The sequence below is a fragment of the Poecilia formosa genome, unplaced genomic scaffold, assembly GCF_000485575.1.
Source record: "Poecilia formosa unplaced genomic scaffold, Poecilia_formosa-5.1.2 Scaffold508, whole genome shotgun sequence".
Lineage (NCBI taxonomy): Eukaryota > Metazoa > Chordata > Actinopteri > Cyprinodontiformes > Poeciliidae > Poecilia > Poecilia formosa.
Genome location: NW_006800447.1, coordinates 257,129 through 271,600, shown reverse-complemented (window position 1 = coordinate 271,600; position 14,472 = coordinate 257,129). Strand labels below are relative to the sequence as shown.

The following is a 14,472-nucleotide window of genomic DNA, read 5'->3' as shown; positions in this document are numbered from 1 at the left end:
TGTTCTGAATCCATCAGCTGATCACAACTCAGTAATGAAGCATATTAAAATGTTGGATGAACAAGAAGTGGTTTCAAGAAATTGTCAGGAAAAATAAGTTGTTCAGCTTTTAGGTACTTTTTAAGGACATATGAAACTTAGTTATAATTGCCTACATACAGTGGAGGCAATTATAGTGGGTGCCATGTCAGCTGCTGGTGTTGGTCCACTGTGTTTCATCAAGGGCAGGTCAATGCAGCAGCTATCAGGAGATGTTGGAGCACTTCATGCTTCCATCTGCTGAAAAGCTTTATGGAGATGAAGATTTCATTTTTCAGCACCACCTTCAGCTCACAGAGCCAAAACCACTGGTATTACTGACCATGGTGTTACTGTTGGCCTGCCAACTCTCCTGACCTGAACCCCAGAGAGGATCTGTGGGATATTGTGAAGAGAAAGTTGAGACCCAAAACTCTGGATGAGCTTAAAGTCGCTATCGGAGCATCCTGGGCTCCATAACACCTCAGCAGAGCCACAGGCTGATTGGCTCCACGGTGCACTGAAGGCTGCAAAAGGATTCCTGACCAAGTACTGAGGGCATAACTGAACATAATTATTTGAAGGTTAACTTTTTTGGTATTAAAACACTTTTCTTCTATTGGTTGGCTGAAATATGCAAATTTTTTGAGACAGGAATTTTGGGTTTTCATGAGCTGTAGGCCAAAATGATCAGTATTAAAACAATAAATGACCTGAAATATTTCAGTTGGTGTGCAATGAATCTAAAACATATGACAGTTTAATTTTTATCATTACATTATGGAAAATAATGAACTTTATCACAATATGCAATTTTTTTTAAAAGGACCTGTAGATCTGAGTTTGGTTCAGAGTCACTGACCTGATCTCTGCTACTTTACAGAGACTTAGTAAAACACATTTTAATAAGTAACTCCACTTAATAAAATTCCTCATAAATATTGAATTATTGCAGTGGTTCTCAATACAAATCTTGTTATTGAAATGATAATTTAAGTTGCTTTAAACATTTTTTTTCCCATGTCCTGGCTGAGAACCCATAAATATGTAGGAATTGAATATTTGGGAAGTATAACTTAAAGGTCAGCACCAGAGTTTACTAGAAAAATATTCAGATTTTATTTTGTGCTTTTAAAAGCTCTACGTTGAAGATGATAGGAAATAAAGTCATACTTTATTTTGTTTTACTGCCAGCTGCAGTCGCCCCTCTGCTCTCAGCTCCCATAATGAGCTGTTAGCTAATGCTAATGCTAACGCTCAGCCGCTCCCGTTTCAAACCTTCTTATTACAGTAAGAGTTACAGAGTTAAATACAACTGAAATATTGGCCACCTTCGACAGAAAAAGGAGTCAAGTCTATGAAAGCAATGTAGCAGTTTTGCTAGTTTTGGAAATATTAGTTTAATTATGCTAATATGCAACACCTTGATATAAAAGTAATTGATCTAGTTTTAATGACGTTTAACTTTAGCACATGTTGAAACATTAGACTGATCCTGATTGTTTAGAGTCGGCCTTAATTTAGGCTAGATTTAGACTCATTTAATTAATACATAACTTGATCAGTAGAACATTTTTCTTAGATATAATGATCACGATTTGATTAAAATTAGTCTAATCAGTAGTTTTTATAGTAGATCACATGTCTGTAAGTCATAAATTCATCTGAAAATGTTTTAGTTCATTATAACCAAAGAAGTTGGAAACTGATCAGAACATCATGTGTAACAGATGTGTTGGTAGTGAAACTGCTCATGTCTGTTTCATCAGTTTGAAGATATTATATGAAATGTGTGTTAATTTTTATAATCAAATCCGCTGANGGGGTCTTACCAACTGGAGAGCGGTGCTGGAAGATGTTGTTGACAGGAAGTCCTTCCTTCCTGAGGGACCAGCACTCCACGATGCTGCCGCTCTGATTGGACGCGCACAGCAGCACCTGCAACCAGAGGAGCCGTCAGAGAGGGGCCGGTTCTGACCTGGCCAGCCCCGAACCGGTGGCACTCACCTGCTCGGAGTTCTCCCGGGTCAGGAACTTGAGGTGCGTGACGGCCGGATATTTGTCCCTCCGCAGCGGGTCGGTGGTGCAGCGCAGGAAGAGCGACGGCAGCAGCTCTGTGTCGATGCGGCACTTCTCGCTCACCACGCTCACCACCACCTGCACACACACCTGGTTATTGTGTGCCTTGCCTGAGCGTCATGTTACCGTAGCAACAGCATTACCTTCTGCCCTCACCTTGTAGAATTGGACCGGTGAGGAGCTGCTGCCGTCGGTCGCCGCCACCACGATGTTCCCGCCGCCGGTGAAGGCAATGTCGGCCAGCGCCACACGGCCCCGCAGACGGCACAGGCTCTCGCTGGCCGTCAGCAGAGCGCCGCCCGGCTTCAGCAGCGAAACCGTCACCAGGCCGCTGACCGTCACCGCCAGCCAGCCTTCCATCGGCTTCCCACCGAACAGCGTCAGCGACGGCGAGAACTTGACCCGCGAGAACTTTTCTCCAAAGTTGGTGGAGCCAGACTACGGCGAGAGGACAGGAAAAGCCCAGTGTTGGAAAATTTAGTTTAATTATGCTAGTTTTAATGACGTTTAACTTTAGCACATGTTGAAACATTAGACTGATCCTGATTGTTTTGAGTCGGCCTTAATTTAGGTCAGATTTAGACTCATGATTTAATCAATACATAATTTGATCAGTAGAACATTTTCTTAGATATAATGATCACGATTTGATTAAAATTAGTCTAAACAGTAGTTTTTATAGTAGATCACATTCTTAAGAGTCTATAAGTCATAAATTTATCTGAAAATGTTTTAGTTCATTATAACCAAAGAAGTTGGAAACTAATCAGAACATCAGAGTGTAACGGATGTGTTGGTAGTGAAACTGCTCATGTCTGTTTTATCAGAGTTTCAAGATATTATATGAAATGTGTGTTAATTTTTATAATCAAATCCGCTGATTGATGCCCTGGGTCAGAGGTCAGAGGTCAGCAGAGCTCTGTGGGTTCAGGAACCAGTTTGAAATGAGAAACACAGATAGCTGATAAACTTTGGTCCTGCTTTCTTGAGTAAAATGTTTCTGTATGAAATGAACATCTACTGTTCTTTCTCTGGGACAGGAGGATTGGACAGCGATGGATCCATCCTGGGCCTCGGTAACACCTGCATGTCTGGCTACAGGCAGCACTGATGGCGTGGTGCTGCTGTAGGCAGGCAGACGCCTCTAAACGTCGGACACCAGGCAGTAGAAACACCTGGATATAGAAGTAATGGAGCTAAAACAGCCAATCAGATCGCTGGGTGGAGGATCTGTCTGAACTGCCACTCAGAGCTCTCTGAAGGAGAGTCTTTGTACTTTTGAATTTTTCTGAGGTAATTAATTTCTTCTTGTGGCTTTAGTTTCTGATGATCATGTTGAGCTGTTGATGTGATTTTATGCATTTGGTTGTTTGAATAAATTCTGGTTGATTGTGAAGTTGAACAGTGACTGTTGTCTTTGTGGTTTCACTTTTACACACGACATCAATGGACCTGGAGAGACGAGAAAATATCTCGTTTCTCAGCAGCAGCCCGCGGCCTCCGGGAAGTGACCTCACCATCTCTACATGCAGCGCCAGCTTGACGCCGTTGTGCAGCCAGCTCAGCGCCACGATGGGGTCTCCGTCCACCGAGCTGCTCAGGGCGCTCTCCCAGCTGTTCACCAGGTGCTCTGACATCGACCAGCACCGGATCCTGCCGTCGCCGTCCGCCGACAGCAGGCGGGAGCCTTTAGAACCGGGGCGGGACCGAGTTAAAACACAGCGAGACACAACAGAGAACCAGAAACATAAGAAACCAGCATTTAAAACCCTGCAGAACTGGGTCAGAACCCCCAGGAGTTACAGAACCTGGACAACAGGTGACTTGGGTAAAGCTCACCTGATTGGTCCCACTCCAGACAGGAAATGACTTCACTGTGGCCAGAGTTGATGGAGAACACGTCCCACGGATGCTCTGTGTCAATGATGTGGATCATGTGACTGACATCTGGAAGATGAACGGGTTCTGATTAGGTCAGAGTGGATTCTGATTGGGTCAAAGTGGGTTTTCCCAGGTCTCTGGTTCCTGCCTACCTTTGGTGTCGTCATCGTCGTTCTTCAGGTCGGTGGTGAAGGCCACCAGGTTCCTGCAGGACCAGGAGCTCACCAGTGGGATGGACGGACAGTGGGTGCTCTTCGGACGCTTCTCCCAGTCGCACACATACGCCAGCTCCATGACTGAATCACAGAAGAAGAACCAGGACAGGTGGGCGCCTCACCTGAGAGAAAACAAACATCTGGTGAGGCTTTCTGTTCCAGGTCAGGTCCGTCTACTGGTTCTGATCTTCGTAGGTCAAGTATTCAGTTCTGGTGTAAACTGGGATAGGCCCAGTAGCATTTATCAGCAGGGGTCGCATTGCTTATGGAAACTGGGAAAAATAATAAATAAATTTTGAGATTTAAATCATATTATCCTGTTTAATAGGCTGAGTTCTGATTAATTCAGAATCCCCTTTAAAAGTTGCTCATTTAAGCCAGGTTGGGTCCGTTGGTTTGATTGGATTTTAGCAGAAATCTATACTTATCCTTTATAAGAACAGCCTTTTTAAAGTAAAACTGCAGCCGAACTGGACCCAATGTCAGACAACACCAGGTCCAGAAGCTGGAGGTGTTTAAAGTCCGCTGGTTAGCCAGTTTAATTCAGTTTTTTCAGCAAATGCTAGCATCTACTAGCTGTTGTTAGCTTACCTGACTGATTAAGCGGCGAGAAAATAAAGAATCTTTTTCAGTCTCAGGAAAAAACGAAACTGTAGAATAAAACTTTAACATGAATTACAAGGCCGAATCAGTTGAATTAGTAGAACTGAGGCCTATTCAAGAAATGGAGCTAAAGACGGTGTTGTAAAACAGCCAGACTCGGTCCCACCCCCAATCCAACTAAAGCTGTACAAACAGCTGCCTGAATGTAAAACTGAATTATTAAAGCATCTCATCAACAAGTTTCACATAATCAGTGTTCCGTTTTCTTTTTGGCGTCAAGTTTAATTTTTCTATAGATGATCTCCATTACGCTCTGTTAAACCTGTCTGCTGATTTCTGAAAAGGCGCCGCGGGCAGCCCGCACTGCACGGAGGACCCAGACATATAGGAGGGTCATTTTACCCTCAGCGCGTTCTGACAGGCTCTTTCAGAAAACGTTTAAAGCGCTCATGCTTACCTGCTGGTGTTTTTTATTTAAACTTCTAGGAGATATTTGAGCAGAATAATATTTAAACACTTTAATATTAATGTTTCATTCTGCTGACCAAACGAGCCATATTCATCAAACACCACAACATCACATCTGAAACTCATACCAGATATGTTAATAAACTCTGCAATATAAAAATAACGAAACCACCAGTTAGTATTGTAGATGTACTTATTCTTTATTTACTGAAGGAAAAAACTCAGAGATTAAAATCTGTTGTTTTGTTTTTTTCAACATTACTGTGGGAGCATTAGCAGAATGCCTGTCAGTGAACAGGTTCTCCATCGGCCAATCAGAGCGCATCCTGCTGGTTGGGAAGGAGTAGGGGTTACTTGGGATCGTCTCCAAATATGGTTGCTTCCCGTCTGGTGGAGAAACCTCAGGTTTTTAACATGGCTCCACCACCTGTGAGTTGGGTCAGTGATGTCACAGCAGGCTCTGACCTCAGCATGGAAGAAGTTCATGCTGACAGACTGCAAAGTGGGTCCGTTCTCAAGTCCAGAACCCATCCAGACAAACAGCAGAACTGCAACAATCAACGAATTTTAGGGTTTCATTTATTTTGCTGCATCAATTTCAATCATGAACAGTTACTGACTTCCTGTTTAGTTTTGTCTAATTAAAAGTGTCAAAATCAAACTCCTGCGTCACTCTCTGAGATTAGACTGAAAGCGACCAGTTGTCTCCACTGGACGTTTACTCAGCAGCTGATTGGATCAGGTGAGAACATCTTGTCTATAAGGGTCCATCAGTTGATGCTGCTGATCCATGACCCTGCTTGGGACTGGTCCACACTTGGTTCTGGAACCAAATCTGGTCCTTCATGTGGTCCTCGTGGTCTCACTGGTTGTCCTGGTTGGCGAACTGTCCAGCCTCCCACAGCAGCGCTCTCTGGTTTTTATGACGAACGACTCGAGTGGACTCCACCACCTGAGACAAGAGACAGAGGGGACATCAAGGTGATGGAATAGATGCATGTGGAACCAGTCAGTGAAGTCTTTCAAAATAAAAGTCTTTAGTGACAGGGTCCAAATAAGTCAAACTCCTGAAGATCCACAAGTTGATCCAGAAATCAAGACATGCTAACTAGCCAGTTGCTAAACACACGTCATGTCTTCAGCCTACGAGTTGAGAACCAACTGGGCCAGCGTTCGCTGGTCCAGTAGAACCATCATTCAAAGTCTAAACAGGTTATAGAAAGCTTAGAGTGTTGATGGTTCAGACCTGGTGAGATGTTCAAAACCTTTTGGATTTAAACTCCTTTTATGACCACAGTTTCATCTTCACATCTCCCTCTGCTGTAGGACCAGTCAGTCCGGAGAACTGGACCGACTGAAGGGTCTGTTTGACCCAGATCTACAGAATTATCGTAGAAATCTTCAAAATGTTGCTAAAGAGACGTTTAGGTGGGAATCATCATTGTAACCAATGACTCAACTTCTTCTTTGGATCATCTTCTAGCCATGGTCTATGGTCTGTGGTCTATGGCTGCCTCCATAGACCCAATAAACCAAAACCATTGGGTCAGAACCTCTTAAACCGACATTGATTGAGTACTAAACATTCTGGGTTCTACAGAAACTCTCAAATAGCTTTCCAGAATAAAGCTCACAGATTCCCTTCAAGGTAAAAGTACTGCTCCGTAATGGATTGGGCCAGGTTCTATGAACACTTTGAGTCTGTTGATTATCCTATGTTCTAGTGGGGTTGGTTCTGTAACTGGTGTAACTGGTTTCCATCCTGCACCATTTCAGGGCCTGCAGTGCTTACCTCATTGTTGATGTCATCAACCGGCTGGATTCCTGCGTACTGAAAGACACAAAGATCTTCAGACAGGAAGTCCAATCTCTCAGGCTGAGACTACCAAAATAAGAGCAGGAGACTCACAGCGCTCTCTTCCAGCTTCAGCTTGGCTCGGTGTTCCTCAAAGTCCTGCAGCAGCGTTTCCGTCAAACCTCGAGGAACCGTCCGGACCGCCAGTGGGGAGGAAGAGGCCGGGGACGCCGATGAGGCCCAGGGCTTAGCGGTGACGAGGGAGGCAGAGGGCAGCCGGACGCTGAGATGAGGAGAGGACGAGGACGGACTGGCGGGTTTCTCTGAGTGACAGGAAGGAAGCATGTGTACATGAGCAGGCATGCTAACCCTAACCCTACCCTGAGGGATACCTGAGACATCAACCACAAAGTGGCTGTGAGCAAATAGGACCTCCAAGTTCTGGTTCTAGAGGAGTTCTAAAGCCTCTTTAGAACCTGCTTCATGTCCACCAACAGTTAACCTGAATGCATCTCCAACACTCTACTGCTGGGTGACACTGCCCCCTGCAGGCCACCCCAGGAAGGACACCCCTGTTCTCCTTGAAGCTTAGGTGTGGTGTTCCTGAGAAGGCCGTCTGACAGAGACTGGACTCTGAGTCAGAAACTGTTACTAATTGACTCAGTCTGCTGGACTCTGGCCTCATTAGGTTACTCATTGTGTCTACAGTGGGTTTGACCTGGAGCAGGCCCAGTTTTGGCCTAGTCTGGACCTCCTGGGAAACCCAGTACCAGAACCTTGAAAAACTATGAAGCTGGGGCTTCTCATAAGCATGGCTGAGGGTTCTTTAGAAATGACAGACCTTAGCAGCAGCCCAAAAGAACCAGCAGCAAGAATCTTGATCCCAGACGGTTCCTTTGTCTGAACACCGAGCTAATGTTCCTCCACTAACTGACAGGAGGAACATCAGGATGCTCACAGCAGAATACTGATCCGGTGAAGGGAGCTAAAGTCAACCCGCCTCTGTCCCTAACCTGAGCGAGATCAGCTGGCTTCACGGCCAGGCACGTGCAGGGGGGCCAGAGTGAACAACACCTCCTGCTGCGTCACTCCACTGACCTGTTTGTTCTACATGGTTGTGTGGGGCGAGCTGGATCAGGATGGAACAGTTTGGTGAAAATGGCCAAAGAGAATTTGACAGGAGAGGCAGGAACTGCAGCAAACGTCAGCATCCTTTTCCAAAACCGCCTAGGGTTCAATTCATCTCAGTGACAATAGATCCAACATCAAGCCTGAATGTAAATATTTCTATTTCTCCTTAAAACTGAAAGTAAAGAGTTGGTGCCATTAAATTTAGGATAGGAATCTGGTACCTGTTTCAAGTGGTGGGTAGAACTGCCTCATGGCCGTCCTGGATGCCTGGTCCGCCAGAGGAACTGGAGAGAAGATGGGTCGGTTGGTTTCCTTCATGGACTCCCTCAGCTCTCTCAGCTCCTGTTCTCTTTTCAGAGCTTCTTCAATCTCCTTCTCAATGAAGTCTGGAGCTCCTTGCCCTCTGAACTGCAGGCCTGTGGATTCCAGGTTCTTCCTCCAGCTCTGAGGGAGCTCTAATTCATGCAGGGTTGTTGGTGTGAGAGAAGCAGGAGGGGAGGAAACTGTTTGTTTTCTGCCCTCAGAGTCCTTTGGTGTGAATAAGGCGGTGGTTGGGTTCATCTGGGAGAACCAGGACTCATCAGGATGTCGGTGAGGACAGCATGGAGAAAGGAACACTTTGTCTGTTCCAGAATCGGAATCAGGCTTTTCTCCTGAGTGTGGGTCAGCCTCTTCTTTCTTGTACTCCAGCTGTGGAGGAGGAGCTCTGCCATCTGGTTCCTGGATCTCTGGTTGCTGGGGGCCTTCCTCCCTTTGGGTTTTTCTGTGGAGGATGAAGCTCAGTGGATTCTTCTCGAAGGTTCTGTCGGGTGTCGGGGACAGCAGTGAACGTCTGGTTTCGATTCTGACCATCTCCACTTGACCACTGCTGTGCTTCAGGCCTCGAGACTTCCGTAGCTCCGCCTCACGTTCTTGAGTTAATCGGATCTCCCTCTCAATGGGGGTTTCAGGGAACACCTTGGATTTCCTGCAGTGATCAAGCAAGCTGTCATCACTGGCGTAGCCTCCAGCCACTTCTACTGACAGTTCCTCATGGCCAGAGTCTTCAAAGACGCTACTCTCTCTACTCAGACTGCCATCGGATCGGAGCACTGTCACTCTCCTCTGAAGATCCATCTCATCTCCGCCTGCTGGTCTAAATGGAGTCGTGTTACCGCCTGCCTCCATGGCACCGTAGACTTTCACTTTCCTCGACACATAAACATTAGGATCCAATTCTGGAGTCAAGTCCGGCGGGATTCTGGGGGACCGGACAGGACTGAGCATCTGTGACAGTCGGTCTTGCTCTATCTGTAGAAACTTCTGTCGGGCTGCACCAAAGTTGATCTGTTCCTTCACCACGGCCCCTGGCGCAGCGATTTGAGGAGATTCTGGTCTGGAGAGAACAGGACTAAAGCTCAAACTGAACCCCTCTATCAGTCTATTTGTGGACAGGATGGGGTCCAGAACCTCCGCTTGGTTCTGTGGTTCTGGTTGGCTCCTCCTAGGGGCCTGGCTGTGGATGATCATCTTACGAAGCTGCTTCTCCTCATCCTCATCTATCATTTTTATCCCATTGTTGGGATCCACTATATACTGATGGTCTCCATTGCTCTCTGAGAACAGACTCTCTGGCTTCTTGTTGCTGCTGTAGGTCTGTAGTTTGAACCCTTTCTCTTTCTTCAGGACGGCCAGTTGAGCCTGGCGCTGTGGTGACACCATCCAGGCTTCGTTCAGCTCCGCCTCCGGACTCCTGGGATCCTCCACAAAGGAGTAGAAGCCGCTCTGAGAGCCAGAGCTGCTACCGGGACTGCTGGGCTGCCACTCGTCACCGCTAGAGTCCCCATCCTGCACCGTGACATGCCGGACTTTGACTAGGCCGTTCTGGGTTCCGTTGTTCTCCCAGGAGCCAGAGTCCCGGTCCGCCAGGCCAGGAGCAGACCCAACGATGGTTCTCAGGTCTGAGGGCTGCAGCTGGGGGGACAGAGGCTTCAGCACCCACCTCCTGGGGGAGCTGTCCATGCCTGCAGGGGGCGTTGCGGAGACACAGGGGGGAGAACCGTCTCTGGATCTTTGAGAACTTTGTGGGGACCAAACAGGCCAACAGTCTTCGGTTGAGAGTCTCTGAAACAACAGCAAAGACAATTACTGAAGCCAAGGAGCAATAAACTGATCAGCAACACCCAGGGAGTCCTGGGGGGCGTTTGCAAAGGATTGTGGGACCTGTAGTCCCCATAGAGTCTGAGCTGGGTTGGGAGAAATGAAACTGAAGTCACAGAGGAAAGGAACGTCTGACTGATCAGAGATGAGTTTACACCCCAGAGAGGAGCGGCTCGGTTCAGCTGGTGCAACAACCCGCCTCTTATCAGATCCACACTGCAGGTCCAGAGATAAACCTGCTGATACCGGCAATTCTGATGGACCTGGTCTGGGTGTTGATGGCAGCTTTTCTTACAGGAGCTTTTGAACTGTGCGGATCTACACTGGTTTCTAGTTCAACAGTCCCAGTAAGCCAGTCTTAAACTGGATATCATGCTGGTTCTGTTGGTGGTTGACCCACAGAACCGCCCTTACTGGGTTTGGCCAGGGTGGGTTTAAAACCAGAACCCGACTCAGGTCACTGACATCTAAACTGGTTCAACTCATCCAGTTTGAAACTGGTTTCATACTGAATTCTGGAGGGTTCTGGACTGGTTCTGTTTACTCTGGTTTCAAACTGGGTTAGATCCATCTGCATGCTGCTTTTAAACTGGTTCTGGATCATTTCCATTTAAACTGCTACCATACTGGTTTAAACTGGTATGATTTTTCATTACTTTGTACAGGACTTGCTTCTTTGGAATAAATTGGGATTAAAGTTTGTTCTGGACTGGTGTCATAAATAGACTGGTGTCATAAATAGACTGGTGTCATAAATAGACTGGTGTCATAAATAGACTGGTGTCATACTGGTTTTGTGCTCATTAATTCTTCATAAAACTGCCTGGTGTTTAACTGGTTTTGAACTGGTCTCAATTTGTGTCTGTCCTGGTTTTAGTCTGGTGTTGGACTGGTTTGATACCAGTTTGTTAATGTGGCACCGCCTGCCAGGTTCTGGTTGGGTCCATATCAACAGGATCAGAACTTCAGGTTCTCCCTCATCACTGATCCAGAACATTCCGGACCGATCTGTCACAACTGGTTCTGGTCCGAACAGTTCACAATCAGCTGGTTGTCCGGGATGGTTCCAAGTTCTGGAGAAGATTGGTTCACGTCGGGAGGATCAATCTGGATCAGAACCGTCTGATGAGACAGTGAGAACTTGAACCACCAGAACCGCAGGAGGAACATTCAGAGCTGCAGCTTCGCCTGCGACCGGCTGATAAGACGCCGCTCCCGCAGCTGGTGGCCGATAGGCAACCGCCTGCTGTGGGGCAACGGAACCGGGCCAGAACTTGTGTGTGTGTGTTCCTCTCTGTGTGTGTGTGTATGTGCGTGTGTGTTCCTGTGTGTGTGTGTGCGTGTGTGTGCGCGTGTGTGTTCCTCTCTGTGTGTGTTCGTGTGTGTGTGTGTGTGTGTGTGTTCCTCTGTGTGCGTGTGTGTGTGAGTTCCTGTGTTGTTTCTGGACCGAGCCGAACCACAGTCCCGCACCCTAACGGACCCAAACATCTGGTCAGCCTCTGGCCTCAAATCACCTGAACAACAGAATCTCTCTTACCTCGATCAGCGTCCAGCAGCAGCTGCAGGTCTGAAGAGCAGCTGCCTGAGGGGACGAAGGTTGCTGTGAGGCCCCGCCCACTCACAGGCCCCGCCCACCCGCTCTCCCTCAGGTGGACTCTGGATCATCATCATGGAGAGTGTCGGGCTTTCTGGGTACTGAGAGCAGAGTTTCCCAGCCCTGGGCCTCCAAGCTCACTGCAGCCAGGTGACTTCAGTTGACAGGTGTTTGCTGAACTGCAATCAGCTGAATCAGGCGAAATGAAACAGGGAAACTGCTAAAACATGTGTTGAGAATAAATAATTCTGTTTTTTCTTCCATCTCTTTTAGCTAGTTGCAAAGCTAAAGCTAAAGGAAATGACATGTTAGGAAACGCCATCAAATCTAGGGTTAAAGGATATGACACACTAGGGAATGCCCTTTTTAGGGCGTAGCTTGGATAGAGGCTAACAAAAGGAATGTAAAACTTTTGTTTGATAGCATTTTTTCCTGCTAACTCCTAAAGGTAGCATGAGAAATGGACCAGCTGTATTTTGGTATAAATAAATAAATGGAAATCATGAATTCAACTCACTGACTCTTTTTCAACCTCATACATCAAGAACTTAGCATGGAGAAGGATAATTCTCCACAGTAGTGAGCCTGGAGGACCAGAGAACCAGGGGAACCCTGCCCCCTGCTGGACCAGCAGCGGTACTGAGGTTCTGCTGCCCCCTGCTGGACCAGCAGCGGTACTGAGGTTCTGCTGCCCCCTGCTGGACCAGCAGCGGTACTGAGATTCTGCTGCCCCCTGCTGGACCAGCAGCGGTACTGAGGTTCTGCTGGCCCCTACTGGACCAGCAGTGGTATTGCATCAGGTTGTTGGCAGCCTCACCTTGTTCTCCGGGTCCAGACAGAGTCAGAACCTTCCACGGCGTAGTGTACTGGAACATTTTGCTTCTCCAACTGGACCTGGCCTGTTCTTGCTGGTGCTGGTTAAAGACAGAAAGAGTCCATAGAATCCTTTATGGTGAGTGGGGAATGTGGACGTTTATTAAATAGAGGAATTATGTATACAAGTTGCACATGTACTGGTATCAGTACTGCAGAGCTCCAGGATGATCAGTCTGGATGAATCTAAACGCCGATCGACCATCAGATGGATCTGATCTGTGATCAATCCTCCTCTGAATCCTTCATGTTCTCCATCAGAGCCAAAGCTCCTCAGGTAGCGGCTCACCTGGATCAGCTGATCGTCTCCTGATCAGAACCAAACCTGGTGGATCCATCTGCTGATCAGTCTGTTTTCTCTCCAGTCAGAATGAAATGAGCCTCAGATGCTTCAGACGATGAGTTACATCTTCATGAGACAAACTGAGGAAGTTATTATTTACACTGGAGTGAAGTTTTACCTTCCTTTAGTTCATTTGATTTATTTTTCAGGTTATTGTCTGAGGATAAATGTGGTTCAGTTTCATCATTTAAACAATAAAAGATTGATGATAATCATCGGGTTTGATGCTTCTTGGACTGAATGAAGTCAGATTTCAGGTTTCAGTGTATTTAGGTGAGTTTTGATGCCTTCTAGTTTCTTATTGTCCGTATTAAAAGTGGCTGTCGCACATTTTCACTGCAGGTAAAAAGTTTGCGTAGCTTTATGCAAACTTTCACACCACATTCATTTTATACATGTTGCCTTTGCGTAAAATTTAACACACATTTTTTGTGTGTATGCACACTTTATGAGGCCCTGTAGTTTTTTGTGCGCCGCACATTTCTGTTTTTATTTTTGAGTGTGAAAGCTGTGTAGTGTTTAATACAGAGTTCAGCTCTGGTTCTGAAGCTGAAGGAGCTAACAACAGGTTCTGATGGCTCTGCTGGTTCTGGTTCTGAAGGTTTATGTTTAGTCTGCTTCTCCAGCTTATTCTGCTCTTCATGAAGGTTTTGGTTTCTTTACTCGCAGAACCAGAACCGAGCCCAGCCATCGGACAGATGAGTATCCATAAAATTTAAACCGTCAGCTATGATTGGTTGATACAGAAAATAAACATCAAAGGAACAAGAGCTGTAGGGGGCGGGGCTAAAACTACTCTCAATAACGTCATTGATTAGCAACACAGGTAGCTGACATCATCATGATGTCACACAGGTAGGAACACGGAAAGACAAGCAGGACTCACCTAAGATTCACTGGACAACTCAGAGCGACCGGGAGAGCGTGTGTGTCAGTGTGTGTCTGTGCGTGTCTGTGTGTGTGTGTGCGTGTCTGTGTGTGTGTGCGTGTCAGTGTGTCTGTGCATGTCTGTGTGTGTGTGTGTGTGTGTCAGTGCGTGTCTGTGTGTGTCTGTGCGTCTGTAAGTCTGTGCGTCTGTAAGTCTGTGTGTGTGTGTGCGTGTCAGTGTGTCTGTGCATGTCTGTGTGTGTGTGTGTGTCAGTGCGTGTCTGTGTGTGTGTGTGTGTGCGTGTCAGTGTGTCTGTGCATGTCTGTGTGTGTCTGTGCGTCTGTAAGTCTGTGTGTGTGTCAGTGTGTCTGTGCATGTCTCTGTGTGTGTGTCTGTGTGTGTGCATGTCTGTGTGTGTCTGTGCGTCTGTAAGTCTGTGTGTGTGTCAGTGTGTCTGTGCATGTC

General features: G+C 46.8%; 2 protein-coding genes across 5 annotated transcripts in view; both read right to left on the bottom strand.

Annotated features, from left to right (window-relative positions):
* Nucleotides 1-5,135, bottom strand: part of med16 (mediator complex subunit 16) — an 8,920-nt gene extending 3,785 nt beyond the window's left edge. The window contains exons 1-7 of one of the 3 annotated variants that reach the window (XM_016664729.1): nucleotides 4,785-5,135; nucleotides 4,131-4,315; nucleotides 3,937-4,044; nucleotides 3,615-3,784; nucleotides 2,254-2,535; nucleotides 2,026-2,175; nucleotides 1,851-1,956 (exon numbers count right to left, since the gene is read on the bottom strand). In XM_016664729.1, coding sequence (XP_016520215.1) covers nucleotides 1,851-1,956; nucleotides 2,026-2,175; nucleotides 2,254-2,535; nucleotides 3,615-3,784; nucleotides 3,937-4,044; nucleotides 4,131-4,272 — 958 coding nt within the window. In that variant the 5' untranslated portion in view covers nucleotides 4,273-4,315; nucleotides 4,785-5,135. The remainder of the gene's footprint in view (nucleotides 1-1,850; nucleotides 1,957-2,025; nucleotides 2,176-2,253; nucleotides 2,536-3,614; nucleotides 3,785-3,936; nucleotides 4,045-4,130; nucleotides 4,316-4,784) is intronic. The other 2 variants (XM_007579118.2, XM_007579120.2) reach the window with 2 other exon arrangements.
* Nucleotides 5,136-5,521: 386 nt separating this feature from the next.
* Nucleotides 5,522-11,974, bottom strand: misp (mitotic spindle positioning). Of its 2 annotated transcripts, XM_016664731.1 has the most exons (5): nucleotides 11,867-11,974; nucleotides 8,412-10,293; nucleotides 7,174-7,382; nucleotides 7,057-7,095; nucleotides 5,522-6,216 (listed from the first exon to the last, which is right to left on the bottom strand). In XM_016664731.1, exons 2-5 carry the CDS (start codon nucleotides 10,189-10,191, stop codon nucleotides 6,127-6,129), a joined length of 2,118 nt encoding a protein of 705 aa, XP_016520217.1. In that variant the 5' UTR covers nucleotides 10,192-10,293; nucleotides 11,867-11,974; the 3' UTR covers nucleotides 5,522-6,126. The 2 variants fall into 2 exon arrangements, with proteins under 2 accessions (XP_016520217.1, XP_016520218.1); XM_016664732.1 differs by lacking the exon at nucleotides 11,867-11,974 and having other exon boundaries at nucleotides 8,412-11,635.
* Between the last annotated feature and the right edge of the window lie 2,498 nt (nucleotides 11,975-14,472).